Source organism: Cyprinodon tularosa, unplaced genomic scaffold, assembly GCF_016077235.1.
Source record: "Cyprinodon tularosa strain WSP-4 unplaced genomic scaffold, ASM1607723v1 ctg199, whole genome shotgun sequence".
Classification (NCBI taxonomy): Eukaryota; Metazoa; Chordata; class Actinopteri; order Cyprinodontiformes; family Cyprinodontidae; genus Cyprinodon; species Cyprinodon tularosa.
In genome coordinates, this window is record NW_024038729.1 from 1,163,254 (window position 1) to 1,181,416 (window position 18,163).

General features: G+C 35.7%; 1 protein-coding gene across 1 annotated transcript in view; it reads left to right on the top strand.

Moving 5' to 3' along the window:
- The window catches only part of LOC119782938 (gamma-aminobutyric acid receptor subunit pi), a 65,086-nt gene extending 47,653 nt beyond the window's left edge, over positions 1-17,433 (top strand). The window contains exons 5-10 of the mRNA XM_038284152.1: positions 992-1,209; positions 5,309-5,391; positions 11,984-12,121; positions 12,281-12,433; positions 14,346-14,536; positions 16,846-17,433. Coding sequence (XP_038140080.1) covers positions 992-1,209; positions 5,309-5,391; positions 11,984-12,121; positions 12,281-12,433; positions 14,346-14,536; positions 16,846-17,211 — 1,149 coding nt within the window. The 3' untranslated portion in view covers positions 17,212-17,433. The remainder of the gene's footprint in view (positions 1-991; positions 1,210-5,308; positions 5,392-11,983; positions 12,122-12,280; positions 12,434-14,345; positions 14,537-16,845) is intronic.
- The last annotated feature ends 730 nt before the right edge of the window (positions 17,434-18,163 follow it).

Sequence of the window (18,163 nt, forward strand, 5' to 3'; positions counted from 1 at the left end):
GTGGAGCAACCTGTTGGCAGCACAACTATCAGCTGTGCAATCCCCAAATTGGTAATTGGTAGGGGAAATAGCAAAGATGTGGAAGACAGGGCTGTTTAGATGAGATTAATATATTGTCAGGTTGTGTGAAGGTTTTTTTTGAGGAGGACCCAAATGCAGAGATGGAGTTTCTTGAAGATTTCATAATCCAAAAAGTGGCTAGTGCAATTAAAGCAAAAATCCCAAAATAACAAAATACAATAAAGCCAAAATAATCAGGGAAAACACAGAAATGAACCAGCAAACAGAACTTAAGAGGAGGTGTATATATGTTAAACAGAACAAAGACTGGGGTAATAAACTGATTGGGGGCAGGTGTGGACAGAAGAATCTAGAATGGAGCTAGGGGAAGGAGACTGAAACAAGAGTGCAACAGAGAGTAAACAAGAAATAAACAAGAACTCAAATACAACCAGAAAACAATGCAAAATGTAAATGAAACCAATTACCTAGAAAACACAGAAAATATGAATCAAAGTTTAACTGAAAACTCAAAAAGAAAACTTAAATAGAACAAAAAAGTGCAGAATCATGACATATATAGTTTTGGATACATGTAAAATTATATGCAGTGCAAAACAAAAGCAAAAAACAGGGCTGTTTCTTTTGGCAAACACCATAAACATCACAAAACGTGGTAGTTAGGAGACTAGAAGAAGTTCACTTTTCCGCTAAATAGTAATGCATTCAACCGCATTTTTACTATTACGAACTGCTTCTTTCAGTGGTTTTTATAAACAGCAGTTTTTTTTTTCTCCAAAACTGAAACAATGCTGTGGGAAATTATTGCCTCGGGTACATAAGATCTCCAGGACCTATTTTCCTCCATGCTCAGTAATGCAGTATAACTTCTGCCTTTCATTAATAATTCTGTAGGTAACATGACCATCAGTATATTTTCAATATGCCTGTATTATGAAACCCCTGTGAACTTTTGTCCCCAAACCTGCAGGACTACACTGCCACCATATTTCTCCGCCAGCGCTGGACGGACGAGCGTTTGGTGTTTGAGGGCAACAAGAGCCTGAGCCTTGATGGACGACTGGTAGAGCTCCTCTGGGTGCCAGACACTTTTATTGTTGACTCCAAGAAATCCTTCTTGCATGATATCACCGTGGAGAACAGATTGATTCGCATCTTCCCCAATGGGACCGTCCTTTACGCTCTAAGGTGAATAAATAGGCATTGTTGGTCATTCATTTTGTTTGTTTGTTTGTTTATTTTTTTGCTGCTCCAGCAGATAATAGAAAAGTAGGGCAGTGAATCAGGAAGAAACAGGTTGAGGGAGAAAGCGTGGGTTGAATTTGATATAATGTGATTGCAACACTGGGAGTTATACCACACTAGTACTCAACTATTCGATTGTCTGGGTCCAGGAGCATTTGATGTGTGGATTCTATGAACATCATAACTTCAGTTTGGAAGGGTACTCCAGACTTTTTGCTTTGCAAAAAACTAACTTTCAGTATTTCTTTTTTTGTTGTTGCCATTTTCATTAAGTATTTTCCACTAAATATGCAGGATTTACATTAAGTTTGGTTTGTGAGTGGAAACATTATTGTCATAATAATGTGTATAACATTATATTTAGTTTGAAGTTATGAGACAAAGAAATTCTGAAATTTGCAGCTTTTGCATGAAAATAATTTTAGTTTAACTTAAAGTGTAAAACAATATACTTAGTACTCCACATCGTTCTGATTATTTGAAGAAACAAAAGGGCCATATGTAAAAGTTATTGGTCAAAAGCTGAAATTAATGTTTCAATTCATTTAGACATGAGTTTCTGTGCAGTTCAAATAGAGTCACATGCGTTGATGCATGTATTTACGGCGGCTTCCTCTTATATACTGTCATACCTTTTCCTTAATTTTCCAATTGCCTGTAAAAAAAAATCTGTATTTACCATTTATAGAGTTCACGTTGGAGCTTTTTCTTTATTTGATAATCTCTGATAATCATGGTCACAGTTTCATTTGCTGAAATTCCTGCTCCTGTGAACCTGGGTTGAACATTTCTCACTCGAACAATGAACTTCAAACAGTCTGGAAATTATCTTAGAATATTTCCCATAGTGAGGAACAAAAGCAATAGTTTCTCTAAAAATATCTGCTGTCATCTTTTTTTTTTCATGACATTGAGTTAACAGACAGCTCTATGCCACAGAGCAGGAATTTTTCAAAATGTCCCCAGGTATAGAATTGCTACATGGATGATTATCAGCCGTTTATTTGGATTTATGAGCATAACATGACTTCTGCGTTTCCTCATAATACATGACTCACAAAAAATATCTATATTTTTGCCTTCATCTTTGTTGATTTTCTTTGTTTAAAAAACATGTGGTTAGCTGTAATTACCTTTTGATTAAATCTGAAGATGAAACTGATTAAAACAGGAACCTTTTTTAAATGCCTTGATATTGAATTCCTTATAATCCGGTACCTTCTATTATTTATCACTGTATATATCCATCCATCCATCCATCCATTATCTTACACGCTTGTCCCAATTGGGGTCGCGAGGGGTGCTGGTGCCTATCTCCAGCAGTCCACTGTATATATGTAAGATTTAATTAAATGTCCCTGGTAGAGTTCTATCTTCAGTTTTGTCATAGCCATACATGTTATGATTATTGGATACAAGAAATTGTTTCTGTCTGCACAGATCTACGTGGTGTGTGCATATATATCTAAATGTTTTTTACACAGGATAACACATCCTCTGTATTTACCAAACTTCTTCAGATCTCTAAAGAAAGTCTGATCAGTGCTTCTATTCCTGAGACCCACATGATATTGTGTAGAAGATAACTTTATTTGAAGTCTGGTTGATATAAACCTTCTTCGGTGGGTCCATCTTCATGGGCCAATGCTTTCACATAGGAAACTGAGATTTTGCAGGAACTTGGTGTTACAGAGGAGGTGTTAAGAGAAAAGGAAGCTTAAAAAAAATCTGTGAAAATAAAACAAGCACAAAAAGAACAGTGAGAAGAAGCAAGGTAACCTCAGGGGATTTAAGTAGTGACAGGTGACAGAGTGAAGTGAGAAATATATGATGCTGGAGGATAAGAACAGCTGTGCTGAGTGTTTTATTGCTGGACCAGGGGCCCGCTTCAAAAAGCAGGTCTAACAAACTCAGATTCAAAATAATCAAATCTGAGTTGATCTTGCCTAAGGTTGGAAACTCTAAGTTTTTGATTTCATAAAAGCTGCTGTGAATTAGTTTAATAAACTCTGAGTGGGTCCACTCAGAGCTGAACATATTTATAACAAGTATGAAAAGTCCTTTTTAGTGGAGCTCCGATTCGACAAGTCACCATGACAACAGGAAGTGCCTATTTCCCATCACTGGAAATAGAAATTTTCATGCAAGAATAAAAATCCAAATTGGAGAAAGTTTTTAAAAGAGTGACAGCTGCAAAGAAAAGAGAAATGGCATAGTAGGAGATTGCTGCTAGAGTATTGCATAGGTTGATATGGCAGGCTGTTTTAACATTGATTAACAGCACTCTCCTCTCTGCTGTTCAATTTGTAGATCACTAAAATAAGATTCTTCCTGGTCAAATCCTAGCCTGACGTAGTCCTACTCAATTCTAGTCAGAATATGAGTCTGATACTGCTCCATAGAGCTGTGATTATGGGGCGTGTTTTGAATGAACCAGGAAAAAAAATACCTCTGCACTCAATTTGATAGACCTACAACCAATAAGAGCAACGGAGTGCATGACGTATGTTTAGCGATGCATAACTGTTGTCAACACAAATCAAAGCGTGCAATTGTACGCCTAGAATAAGAAGATGAGCCTTGATCGCAGAATCTACTCACCTAAACTCTCCAGCGGCAGCCATTGTTGTTGTCACCCAAGCGCGCATTGGTCACGTGGTTAATTACATTACTGTTGATCATCTGTCCATCATCGTATAAAGCCCGCCCTGACAATTTGATTGGCCCGCCAGATATTGTACTAGCATACTCGCGCTACTATTGAGCAATGCCAGACCGAACTTCCCGACCTCAAACGTTGTGGGCGGGACTAAGTTCGGAATGACACCCAGGCTAGTCAAATCCCATTCCTAGTCAGAAATATAATTTTCTAAATTTTATTTTTGCAAGCAGAAACTGAATTTCAGAAAGTAAAACAACTAAATTGTACTTGTAAGAATTAACTTTTATATAGCTTGAAATACTTAAACAATTTAGGAGCCATTTTAACATGTATCTGCTTGACTGAATGTGATTCCACATTATTACTCCTAACATAATTTGCAGACAGCTGTGGTTTGTTTTATTTGTATGTGTGATTGAATGGATAGTTATTGACATCTGATGAAAATATAGTGCCAATAGTACCGCTGGTAATATGGTAGTTTGTTCAATATGAATTTCACGCTCAGTATGCACTTTTTAAATGATTACAAACATATGCTACACTGTAGTGAAGTGGTGAAAATAAGAAAAGTTAGAAACATTAAAACAGTGATTATCTTAATTCGAAATAGATTGTTATGTGTGGTTATTAGTGATTGTGTAAAAACACAACCATTTCTTAACACAGGATTGTAGCTTTCACCAAATAGGTTTTTTTTTTTTATCTATCTTTACTTTGATATAATGCTATTTAGATAAATGATCAAAGTATTCCAAGGGTTTTCTCACCTTTACCAAAGATATTAATAAATAAAAGTGTGCTCTGCATCGCTCTGGGTGCAGTTATTTCCACAATGTCAAATAAAAAATGAAGGACTCCAGATATCATTCATCATTGCTGCATTATTTATATCATCCATCACAGTGCATCGTCCCATGCCTAATGATTACAGATCTAATTAGCTGTATAACATCTCTGTGGTAATGTATTGAAAATGCCAAAAGACTGCCTAATATCCATAAAATGAATAATGTAATCTCCTTGTTACTGTTAACAGCATTATATTAGGATCATTGTTGTATATCTGTGTTTTTTATTAATGCACTGTAAAAGATCTTTTTTGTAACCAGTGTCTTAGTATGCCATGGTAATACATCCTAATTCATTCAATGTAATGGTTTTTCATATTGAATGACAAGTGTTAGAGTATTTTATTACTTTGCAATCATAAAACATTAAGAAATGTGTAATTAGAACTTAGCTAGATTTACTTTACAGATATAAAACAACATTACAGTTACATCCAGTAAAAAACATGCAAACTCACATCTCAGCATTTAGATTTAAATGTGTATTCTACTCCCTCCTGAATAAAAGTTTAATTTTTTTGTCCTTTAGGATTACCACTACAGTGGCATGCAACATGGATCTGACGAAGTACCCAATGGACAAGCAGACCTGCACGTTACAACTAGAGAGCTGTAAGGACAGTTCAGTCTTTGTTAAGAAAATGTGGGCCATGCTCCTCAAGGAAGGGGGAGTTGGTGGGTGGCTGTGATTTGAAGGCGAATGTGATCAAACATAGGGATCAAATACATCACTTTCTTTCATCTTTTTACATCGCTTGTAAAAGCAAGTGTAGTCTTTTTCGGAACATGTACAAAGGACTGCTGACGTTACTCTACAACAGAAGACGGGACATCTCAGGTCAAATTGGAATAAACTGTTTTATTTGGCATTAAAGCTTCCAACTCCAACATCAAAAACAAACACAAACCCAGAGGGTTGTTCTTAAAAATATGATATTCTTTATCAGAGAAGACTTGCTTAGAAAATACAAGCTATGCTCTTTCTTCTGTGACTCTATAAGAACCTTTAGGCTTCACAGAACCCTTTAAACCTTTTAAGGCCACAGAGCTTTCATCTAACTTTTAACTAGGATAAAGCACAAACAGTATCTTTTCTCTCAAGCCACACCTGGACTGATTTGCAAAAGTATTGATTCCCCTTTAACATTCTCACAGTTTGTACGCTCTACCTGCATATCTCACTGTATTTCACTCATGTTTTGTTGCATTAGAACAAAACAAAGTACAAGATTATCATGTAGATTATTTTGGGATCAGTGGACATAGTTTTCAGAACTAAAGAAATGCCATTTGTGTTTAGCCAACTTTGTGAAGACGATTTCATTCCATTTGATCGCAATACCTTCATTCTTGTTTTTTTTGGCAGTATCACAACAAAAGAAAAAGCTACTTTAGAAATTTCCAGCTTCAGTTTACCGTAACATGTCTCTTTCAGCCTAAGCTAAAAAGGTACTATTGGAATGGAACAAGCTGTTACTCTAGTGGCAACACAAGACATCAAGATAAAGATGGCAGATTCATGTAGGGATAAATCATTTTCTCCTGGAGCAAATTAGATAAGTCTGATGTTCATCATTAGGCACCATAGAAACACAGGAAAATAAAATCAATATCAACCTAATGCCTTTGTTCTTACCTTCTTAGCTTCTAAAAAACAAGCTAAATTTATTGAAAAAGACTCCCACTTGGGATTGGAACCAAAAACTTTCTTGCTGCAAGGAACCAGTGCTATACACTGTGTTCTTTGCCATTGATCCATGAAGCTCAAAATGCAGTTTAAGGAAAGTCTTTTCTCCTTATGCTGGTATTTAGTGAAAATAAACATTGTTCATCCTAACTAAAACAGCACAACTTTAAGCTTAAAAGTTTATTCTGATTAAATACAACATTGGATGTGCCTTGGATTTAGACTGTCTTTTTTTTCTACTTACAATGCAGTGTCTAAATAATCTGTAAAACTCCCTACATAATTATAATAAAGCTGTTTATATGCATAAATCAAGCGGAACACTATGGCAATAGCTGTACTGCTCCACTTGTGAAAGTAAAATCTGTTGGGCTCTTTTTAGCATCAAGACAATTATTCTTATTGCCACATTGCCAGACAGGACACTGTTAAAAAAAGGATTTATACAGTATTAACATCTCAGTTGTCCTTAACATATATTTTTGTTGTTTTTTTCATTGGACATAATTGAGTAAAGTGATGATATTTTGTTGGAAACAGTTCATTCATTGTTCATATTTCAAAGGACAAGATGTGGATATTATACATCTTCTTTTTCACTTATATCTCTAGCTTACTTTAACCTTTTCTATAAAATGACAGCCAGCTTGGCTAAGCTGAGTTTGATCCTTGCCAGAAGCCAACCAAAACCTCAGCTCCACACAAAACATTTACTTCAAGTTCCAGTACCGCTTAGCTGACAGAAAGACTTTTAAAGAATAAAGTCAGGTTAGTAAGAGGATGAGCGTTATTCCTCTGGTACTTCAACAATTCCATTCTAAATATCTCAGTTCTTTTTTGTAGCACATCCGGTCCTCCTCTCGCTCAGTCTCCATATCCCTCCTGCACTGTCCCTGTCTCTCTTTATGAATATGTATAACCAAGGATTATTTCTTTTAATGTTGTGCCAGAATTTGATGCTCTGCACAGGAGGAAGCTTAAAAGGCAATGCTGTTGTGGGAGTGTGTGGGGTGTTTAAATTAGAATTGCAGTAAAATATTTATTGAGTCTTTGCAGCAGCAGACACTTAAAAAGTATCATTATTCCGTAGTGCTTGTTTCAAAGAAAATGTCAGTGCTCAATGCCCCTTATAAAACTCTTTAGTCAGAATATGGTACAGTAAGGAATAGTGTACTTCCATGTTTCACTCACCGTTTGAATTCCCATATTTTGCCATTGATTTAGGTCAGGATACTGATTAGTTTTTCCTTTAGGAAATAAAGTTAGAGGGGAAAAAAAAGCAAAAAAACATGTCCTATATTTTGCTTCATGCCATGGCTCTGGTCATTAGTCCTTGACTTAATGTGTTTAATGAGGCAAAACTGGAAATGCTTAAAATACAGTTTTAACATATTTTTGGTTGCAACTTTCATTAGAGTCTCCTTTTTTATGGCTTTAAATAGACTGAGTATAAAAAAAAATGAATCAACCTTTTTTGACAGGAGATTTTCTGACTTGGCCAAAAGCACAAACTGAAGTTCTTATTCTCTAACTCCCTCTGCAGATTCTTTTGGAAAATGCATCTGAGGCATTTTACCTTATTTAAAAACTGTTTTTTTTTCTTTCAACAACAAAATTAAACACATACTAATTCATATGACTTCACTGTATTACTCTTGAATATTGCAAAGCAAAAACTCTAATTCATGACTGTGTTCTCTGTCATCATATGCGTTTTGTAGACCTTCTTTGAAAAATAATTAATTAGGTTATCTCAGTTCTTGAGGGCCTTGTGCAATATGCGTGGTTTTGTCTATTTCTGTTATGATACCAGGAAAGAGTGATGCACTTCTCTTTGACTGTGTTACACACTTTGGTTACCTTATTTAAATAACTGCAAAAGCAACGGTCATTTGAGCCCTTTAAATTTTTTCAAATTCTTTCATATTACAACCAAAAATAATAATTCATACATCTTATTAGAATGCTATCAGGATTAGGTGAATGCATAATTACAAAATAAATCCTAAAGTACAAAATGTTTTTTTCATATATTTTAGAGAAGAGAAAGCTGAAAAGTGTGGCATGCATTTGAATCTGATGATACCATTTTCTACTTTGCATGTCTAAGAACAAAATTTCTGCCCATTTTGCTTTAAAAAATCCTGCTAAAAACAAATCAGGTTCAATAGATGGTGTCCATTTAAAAAAAAAAAAGTTTTAAAGTCGGAGTTTATTAACATTTCAGTCTATATTTTTATTTGGACAGCTTAGCACATGGTTTTCCTTTGATCTAAAGTCTGGCTGCATGTTTAAGGTTGTTTTCAAGCTGGAATTTGAAGCCCCACGCTTGTCACATGTCCACTATGACAGCTATCACTACTGAATTAAATAAAACTCCACATGCCTCCCCACGATGGTTCCACTACAATATTTTTTTCATAAAGATTGTAATTAGATTGTAAATTTAAGGAAATATACCAGGTTAGTTTTGTGTTTTGCTTTTAGGCCATTAGGTTTCCTCCTGCTCTAGTCTGACCCAAAGAGGTTATTGAGCCAGACATGTCCTGAATAACCTTATATGGCCTCTTTTCAATTCTCTGATCACTGTTCTCCCTGCCCGGCCTGTTTAGTAGAACTTCTCCTCTTGGTACGAATTAACATGTACCATGCTCTATATTAGATGTTGCCGAACATTTCATGGAATTTTTTTAGAGAAGTTGTAAATGTAATCACTTAATTGTGAATTTCATTATCTAATGATATATTTAATTATCTGTTCATTTTATATACAATCAAATTGTACATTTATGTACCTAATGTATCATGTAAGGGAAAAATAATTTATTTAATTGGATATTCACCTTTCTTTATTCTTTGAAATATCAATTTATTTAAAGTACTTTTCAAGTACTTTTAAAGTACTTTTCAAAGGGCTATGTCATAATGAGTCTAACAGGGATTCCAAGCCCCACTTTGGGTTGTGCTGCTCTATCTATGTATTGGATAGTGGATTAACTTTTGTTTGAATCTTGGTAACTTGTTATAGCTAATCCAGCATTTAACATCACTGAAACATTATTTGTTTCTGCTCTGTTCTTTGCAGGATTACTTATTTTTACACACAGAAACACAAAGGTAATTGGTTGATTGGAAATTTACCCAGGTGTATCAGAGTAAGGGGGCCCAATGCTTCTACGTGCCATGTATTTTACTTTTTATGTAAACAAGATTGTAAAATCCACATATCTTTCTCTTTTCACTTCAAACCTCTTTTTAGTTAAGGTCCCATAAGGAAATTAAAGTTTGCCGTCATGGTGTCAGAAAATGCAAAACGGTTATTAATGGCAGATCAAAAGGATGGAGGTGAGAAGCTGCTTTTCCATATGAAGTAAACATTTGCTGTAGTAAATTAAGACATTAGAAAACCAAATGAGTCTGTGTTGAACAGGCTAAATTTAATGGCTTTAAATGAAGATTTCAACTAGCTGCTGTTTCAGCATTCTGTTTTCGTTTTTCCCCCAAATGTCTCTCTTGTACAGATATTTAGCATTATGCCCAGCTTACCCACCCCCCATCGTGAAGCTGCACTCTAAAACAACCAAGTCTTAATAAGATCAGAACATTGCAGAGCTATTAGCCATGAACATTCCCTGCTGTTTCTCTCGTTGCCACTTCAGGCTTTAATAAAGAAAACATCAGTTATTTTGATGCTGTTAAATCAACAACATTGATTTAATGTTTATGTCTGCACATTTGTGCGTTTGTTTCGCATTTTGAAAGGAATCCAATTAGTTTAGGTTCATAGCCTCAAATCTTCCCTGTTAGGAAGTTCAAAGTAGAATATTTTTAAATTAACTTTTGTGGCTCTATTTGTCTTTATTTTCAGTTATCATACAGGACAGATGCAGAAGGAGGATTGACTGCATAACATGCATTGATTGTCCCCCTCCATTTTAATGAACTCAAACTTGACAACCACAATACATTAAAAATAAAATGAAGACTCACATCAAAATCTGCTCTGCTCCTAATAGAATATGTTTCCAAAGTGTTGTATTCAAAGAAAATGTCACAGTCCTAATCTTTTTCAAGCAAGTCATTCACTGTTAAGTATTTGCCTATGCTGAAACATAATGTGATACAGCGACATTACTTTAATAAAGTTTCTTCTGAGGGCTGCATGGTAATGTTACCTTGATACCCAGATATGATACATTGGTGAATCCTGGACTTGGCTGTTTTTGTTTGAGCATTGCATGCTTTTCCCATGCATGAGTAGGTACCTACAGTACAAATACTCGCCTGTCTTACCCAGCCTCTAATCTAAGGAGGTAATTTTGAATACATTTCTTCTCATTATATGAGCTGGTAGAGAGACCATAACTGATTAATCCCTTTGATCTATTTTTTTTTCAGTTACATTGACATGTGATCACAGTTTTAAGTGCACTGAATGCCGTTTTCTGGCTGTTACCAATCTTTAAATAGCCAAACATGCAGATTTTGACTAATACCAATAGTTTCCTCTAACAGTTGTTGTCAGATCATACAACACTTTGAAATATTCAATCATGTTATATTAAAAAAGAAAAATACATGTGAAACAATAAAAACTTGATTTAGCCACACAAGGAAATGCTCTTTTTTTATATTGAGATCTTTCCTGTATAAATCCTTTTTTTTTACAGTGTCCTGTCTGGCAATGTGGCAATAAGAATAATTATCTTGATGCCAAAAAGAGCCCAACAGATTTTACTTTCACAAGTGGAGCAGTATAGCAATTGCCATATTGCTCCACTTGTTTCATGCATATAAATTGCTTTATTATAATTATGCAGGGATTTTTACAGTTTATATGGACACTGCAATGTAAATAGAACAGAACAGGAAAAACAGAAGAAGAAAAAGAAAAAAAAAGAGAAAAGATGAAAGAAAAAGGAGATAGAAAGGAGACAATGACAAAACATTTTCAGTCTGCTTCATCACCTGCAACGACATGCAAAAAGAACAGCACAACCAAAAGACATGGTACGAGATATACAATAAATCAACACCTTGAAACTATCGCTGACGTAGTATTATTTAGTCTGACATGTATTCTGTGTTAGCTGAAGATATGAATGTGGGCTTTCTGTATGGAAGTGAATCTCTTAAGTACCTGGAACCAAGCACCTGTAGTTTTTTGTGAGTGTGCACTTGTGCATGTAAAGTTTATCCATAGAGAAAATGCTCAATAGTGGTCTTTCCTAGTTTTTGTTTCATGCATTTCTCCATGCGGCCATGAAACAAACACTGACCCCGCCCTAACCCATTTGGAAAATTAGGTATAGAACCACCACTCTGCTCAGCTGCTCAGTAGTTAGTGCTTATAGATTAAACAGTAATAAGTAAAGGTGAGACTGAACATAAAATTAAGTTATTGAACAAAGAATGAAACTAAATAACTAAGAAATGCTCTGACTACATGCTACAGACACATATGTAAAAATTGAGTAGTGGTACTTGCTAATTTTTTTATCTCTTGTTCTTTAACAGGGGGCTACAACGTCAATGATGTTATGTTCTATTGGACTCGAGGAAATGAGTCTGTGAGTGGCTTAGACACTCTCCAACTGGCTCAGTACACTGTAGAGGACCATTACACATCAGTCTCAGAGGCAGTCTATGAAACGGGTAAGAAAAGCCCAAATCTTTCGCTTATGCTTATGTTTGTTTTATCTTTCGATATTTTGAATTAAACTAGTAAAGTAATGAAACAGCCTGATTCGTCTAATCCTGAAATTGTTAGAATTTAGCATTTCTTTTATTTTTCTTTGTTCTCTTCTTTTGAAGGCCATTACCCCAGACTGGTTTTCCACTTTGAGCTGAAAAGAAGCATTCTGTATTTCATTCTGGAGACTTATGTCCCGTCCAGCCTGTTGGTGGTCCTCTCATGGGTTTCTTTCTGGATTTCCTTATCATCTGTTCCAGCTCGAATTTGTATAGGTATGCATTTGTTTGCCCATACACACAGATGTTTGAGTTTGACTTGATTACATTTATCTTGGTATTAGTTTCTTTGAAAACATTTATAAAGATGAGCATTTTCTTAATAACTGATCATGAGACATAAATCACAAACCCCTTTATAAAAAAAAAAAAGAAAATGACTAAGTAATATTTGAGAATAGGATCTTAGGTCAAAATGATCTCTTACAAAACAGCTCTATCATAAAGTTCTATCTTTCCTTACTTATTCACACACCACTTAAAAAAAAACAACAACTCTGGCACACATGTTAACAGGAGTTCTGATCAAGCATCACGTAACCAAACAGGACGTTTAGAGGAACTATGTGGGATTTCACAGATCATGGATTCTGAATTTCCTATTGGGAAGGATTAAACACATCACTGTTATGTGACAGACTGCCACTTTGCAGGCACTCTGCACATAAGCTGTGGCTTTTTTGCAAGCCAAGGCGACTGGTGGCACTCGCTTTGGCACCACAGGCAAACAGTTATGGTTGAATTACTCTGCCAAATAGGTCTGGAACTCATCTTTACAAATAAGTAATTTTGTGTCTGCTATTTTCTGATTCCGTAATCACATTATGGCAAACCTTACACTGCAAAAATTGTAAATCTGAGTCATTTTTCTTTAATTGAGTGGGAGAGACACTTTGCACATGGAACAAGACCATGTATATTTAAGATAAGAAAAAAAACAACTGCAGTCTCTTATTTCAAGTTCATAATATCTAATTATCTTATTCTAAGGCTAATATGCACATTCCATTCGCAGATCATCTTATTTTCCTGTTTAATTAAAGGTTTAAGTTTTAAGACATTTTTACCAATTGTCAGAATGTTTTTGCAGTGTGGGAATGCAACAATTTAAAACAATATTTCATTTTTTTCTTGGTGTCATAGAACTTGAGCCAGGAAACACAGAGTTCAGAAAACTGACATACGCAGCCCTATTATATGGCTATCAGAGAAATTATTTAACAACCAGTTTGAATCACAGTAAAGCCAGTTTTTAATCCGTTTTCTTGTTTGTGGTGATCAGCTAAGTGTTAATTTGTCTTTAATTAAACACTTTAACCCCCTCTCCAAATTACAGCACATAGAAAATGAAATTATAAAGACTGCAATCTTTCGATTACTGACCGAGTTACTACAGTTTGTAGGGCATAAAAATCACAAGATGTTTTTTTTTTTTTTTTTTAGCTTCCATTGCTTTTTGCCCTTTCCTTATAATTTCAATATAAATTTTGATATCAGTACAAAAAGATAATTTCCATACCATTAATAAACCTGCATAAATGAGTTAGAATTTACATTTTTAAGAACATTATTTGCATTCAAAAGCTGCAATATACCAGATTTAGCCCCTGGCTAACATTTCTTGTATTTGATTCAATAGACCAGCTTTATATTGCTTTACTGCATAGTGTAAAAAGAGAGACTGCATACCAGTAGAACCTTTCCTCCTCATTCTTCTCAAGACTTTTCTCTGAAATCCAGTTTAACAACAACATAGCATCTCAAGATGCAACATTTTAAGCAAACGTGTGAATATTAATGTGCCCACTGATCTGGAATCTTAGCATCTGTATTGATGTGCAAATCTCCCTTTGTTACTTTGTACTTTGAGTTGGATTTCTGTTTTCAAAGAAATCTGTGTTCATATTTTTGGGGAATAAATCTGTGGAGCATATTGTGAAGAAATGAAGAATAGTAAATTATTTCAACTCGCTGTCACAGAAAGGCTCAAGGCAAAAATTTTAATCAAAAAATGAGAATTTACCTTTCTACTGCAAAGGGGAGTAAACAGTGATTTATTGTGTTGTTAAACATGGCCCTTTTTAACAAACCTCTTCAAACCAATGCTGTTTAAATTATCGTTTGACAGGAGTGACCACAGTTCTTACTATGACCACCCTGATGATGGGAGCCCGGACATCACTGCCCAATGCCAACTGTTTCATCAAGGCCATCGATGTCTACTTGGGAATCTGCTTCAGCTTCATATTTGGAGCTCTCATTGAATACGCTGTGGCCCACTTCTGCACTCTAACTCACCCCGATGCTCACTTGCTGATGGTGAGTCCCTTTGTTATAAATTTTACAATATTGTTTTCAACACTTGTGTTCATACAAGACCTTTCACAGTTAATGGCATAGCACAAGAAAAAAAGAAATCAACTTTCAATTTCAGGTATTTAGTCAGTGGGAGAAAAAACATCATATCAAGAAGTACTTGGTTCAGTATGATGAGTGGAATAAGTATTGGCACCTGTTACTGAAGCTCAGCTAAAACCCCTTTGTGCTTACAAGGCAGTGTTCAGCCTCTGTCTATATTTCAATGAGGTAAAGAATTTAAGAGGGATTTAGTTATGGGGATTATATTGACCATAAAGGAACAGGGAAGTCAGGTTTGAGTGGCTGCTTGTATATTTTTTCGTCATTATCCAGCTGAAACACCCAAAATGGTTCCACCTGACCCAACTGGAATGTGTTTTGCTCAACAACTCAATCATAGTCTGATTCAACCTAAGCAGACATCTGAAGTTAAACACTTTTCTAACTCAATATTTAGCAAATTCAGAAAAAACATTTCTTGTATTGTCTGTCATGGGGAAAAAAGTATTCAACTATTCATCCTAGTTAAATAAACGGAGATTGATGGATTTCACTCAGTCGGCACATTTATTCATATCTTTGCAAAGAGAGAATAGTTCATCATACAGCCCTAATGGCACAGCATTCTGCCCTGTTCTGATCTGGGCAGCATTCGTTCAACCTTACTTACAACAATGGAAAGTAGTCCATTTTAACCTTTTGGTTAAACAGTAACATGTTATGATTAAACATTGAGAAAGAATCTGATTTGTTATGGGAAGAAGCTATGTCTGGTCTACAAACACCATCCTGCAGAGAATGGTGTGGTTTTGAATGTGAAACAGACTGAGTGAAAACTTTTATAGTGAGTAAATAGGAAAAATTAATATATAATAGAAGAGAAATAAACATTTTCCAACAACAGGTCCTTAAAAAAAAAGTTAGTTTATGATTTAATTGGAAGAGACACAGGCTGGGACTAAAATATTCCATTACTAATCCAAATGATAATATGGTTTTCAATTTGAAGAGTGATAAAGGACTTATGCAGTGATTGGTTTTGTGTCGATCCCAACCTGGCTGAGCACCTTCTTCTGCAGCACTCCCAGAATTTTTAAATTTAAATTAATTATAAAAAGCAAGGTGTGTTAAAGGAATAGTACACCCAAAACATGATTAGCCTTCATTTTCTACTCACCCCCATGCTGAACAACACCTTGGAGTACTTTTTTGATATCTCAAATGCATCTGGAGATCTGGGAGGCTTCTTGCTGTCTGCTGACATTCAAATAATGGAGGTCTATGGCGCCCGAGACAGAAAGGTCCATAAAAGTCCACCAAAAACGTGTCAATATTCCTCCACACTGCTCGTCCAATGTATTCCAAGTGTCCTGAGTGGGTAGCATCCAGAATTTACTCGAAACGAAGTCATTTAGAATGTTTTTAGAGCATAAATAGTAGTGTATAGGATTTCCTGAAAGCGCGTTCACGAGTCTACGGAAACCGCGGCAGACCAAACCAGACGAAAGTGCGCATTCAGCGTCTGCTCTGCCGATAATGCAAGCATAGAAGAAGAAATGTGCTGTTTACCTGTGCAAAGAAAGAAACAACGAAAGAAAAATGTCTGAGGACTTCAGTGTTGAGGAAGAGCATGAGTTCTTTGCCGAGCTGAATGCGCACTTTCGTCTGGTTTGGTCTGCCGCGGTTTCCGTAGACTCGTGAACGCGCTTTTAGGAAATCCTATACACTACTGTTTATGCTCTAAAAACATTCTAAATGACTTCGTTTCGAGTAAATTCTGGATGCTACCCACTCAGGACACTTGGAATACATTGGACGAGCAGTATGGAGGAATATTGATAAGTTTTTTGTGGACTTTTATGGACCTTTCTGTCTTGGGCACAATAGACCTCCATTATTTGAATGTCAGCAGACAGCAAGAAGCCTCCCAGATCTCCAGATGCATTTGAGATATCAAAAAAGTACTCCAGGGTGTTGTTCAGCATGGGGGTGAGTAGAAAATGAAGGCTAATCATGTTTTGGGTGTACTATTCCTTTAATGTCATGCATCTGCATCTGTGCAATGTATACTGTACATCCACAGACATGGTCTATGTTTGCAGAGACTAATAGAGTCTCTCTCCCAACTCATGACATATTGACACTTGGTCAAGTGCCCTGCAGGTAAGATACTGACGCAACACCAGATGTGTGTTTTTTTCCCCCCATTCTCCAATCACTCTTTTCTCTTCCATCTAAACTTTTTCTCAACTTTTTAACCTCTCTTGCAGTATGGCCACCAAATGCACGACATGGATGACGAAATGAATGGCATGGTCACCACCATTTCCACTCACTCCAACAGAGCAAAGAGACGCAAGGAGCCTTCTGTCCCCTCTACCCCAGCTCCTGCCTCAACAGAACTCACTGTCAGCCCCTCCAGTCCTTCAGGCAGTGAGCCCAAGCCTGAAGCTCCCCCTGCAGAACCCGCCAACTGGTGCCTCACCACTCTTGCTACACTTCGCAAAATCCTTCGCTTCGTAAGCTGCTGTCATATCAAAAATCCCCACCACATAGACAACTACTCAAGAGTTACCTTCCCTTTGTCTTTTGTCATGGTCAACCTGCTCTACTGGACTTATTATCTGTACTTCTAGTATTGGCCTAAGAGCAGCAATGTCTCTTAGTGAGTGTCAGGCAGAGTGTATGTAGACAAGGAGTGTATTTTACTGTGTGTATGAATACAAAGCGTTAAGGTGTGTTAAGAGAGGTTTATACAGTTCATACATTTGGTTTTTTGAGCAAAGTAGCAAACCTAAAAAAAATATTTTTTTTTATTTTTATTTATTCATTTATTATTTATTTATTTATTTATTTATTTATTTATTTATTTATTTATTTATTTATTTATTTATTTATTTATTATTTATTATTTATTATTTATTATTTATTTATTTATCTATCTAAAAAGTACTGCCCATAATACAAGCCTCATTTTAATTTGCTAACCAGGTGAATCTTAATGAATTTCACAATTATTAATGCAGTTAATAATTGTGCCCATGTTTGGTGGGCGATCAAGCACAGTGCTACCATGACCATTAAAGCAGGTATTAGACAGGAAACAATTCCTTCTGGAAAATAACATACGAATCTACCTAAAGTGGAAATTATTGAAGGTTTTCAGTTAGTTTTGTAATGCTTTGGATCTTCCTCAAACTCTTGACAAGACTTTGCATTGCAGTTCCTTCATTGCAACTGCTGATGCTCCTGCACCTTTTTCTACCAAACTTTTTCCTTGCATAAAACTTTTTAGATATTCACTGAGGTTAAGAACTTGCCTGACTTATTTAACAATAAATATGTTTTGCTTAACGTTCTTTCGGGTTAGTGACTGTCCATTGAGCGACTGGTTCTCTCCTGTTCCTCAATACCACTGCTCTGCATGTTTTAGATTTTTCCTCGCTTCCACACAACCGAGTAATATTTAAAAAATGTACTAACAGGCTTCTGCAGCTCTTGATGGCTGCTTAGGTTGTCATAAAGTCATTTAAAAAAGATCTGCTGAAACTAAGAGACATCTAAATAAAATAAATTAAGTTCCAATAT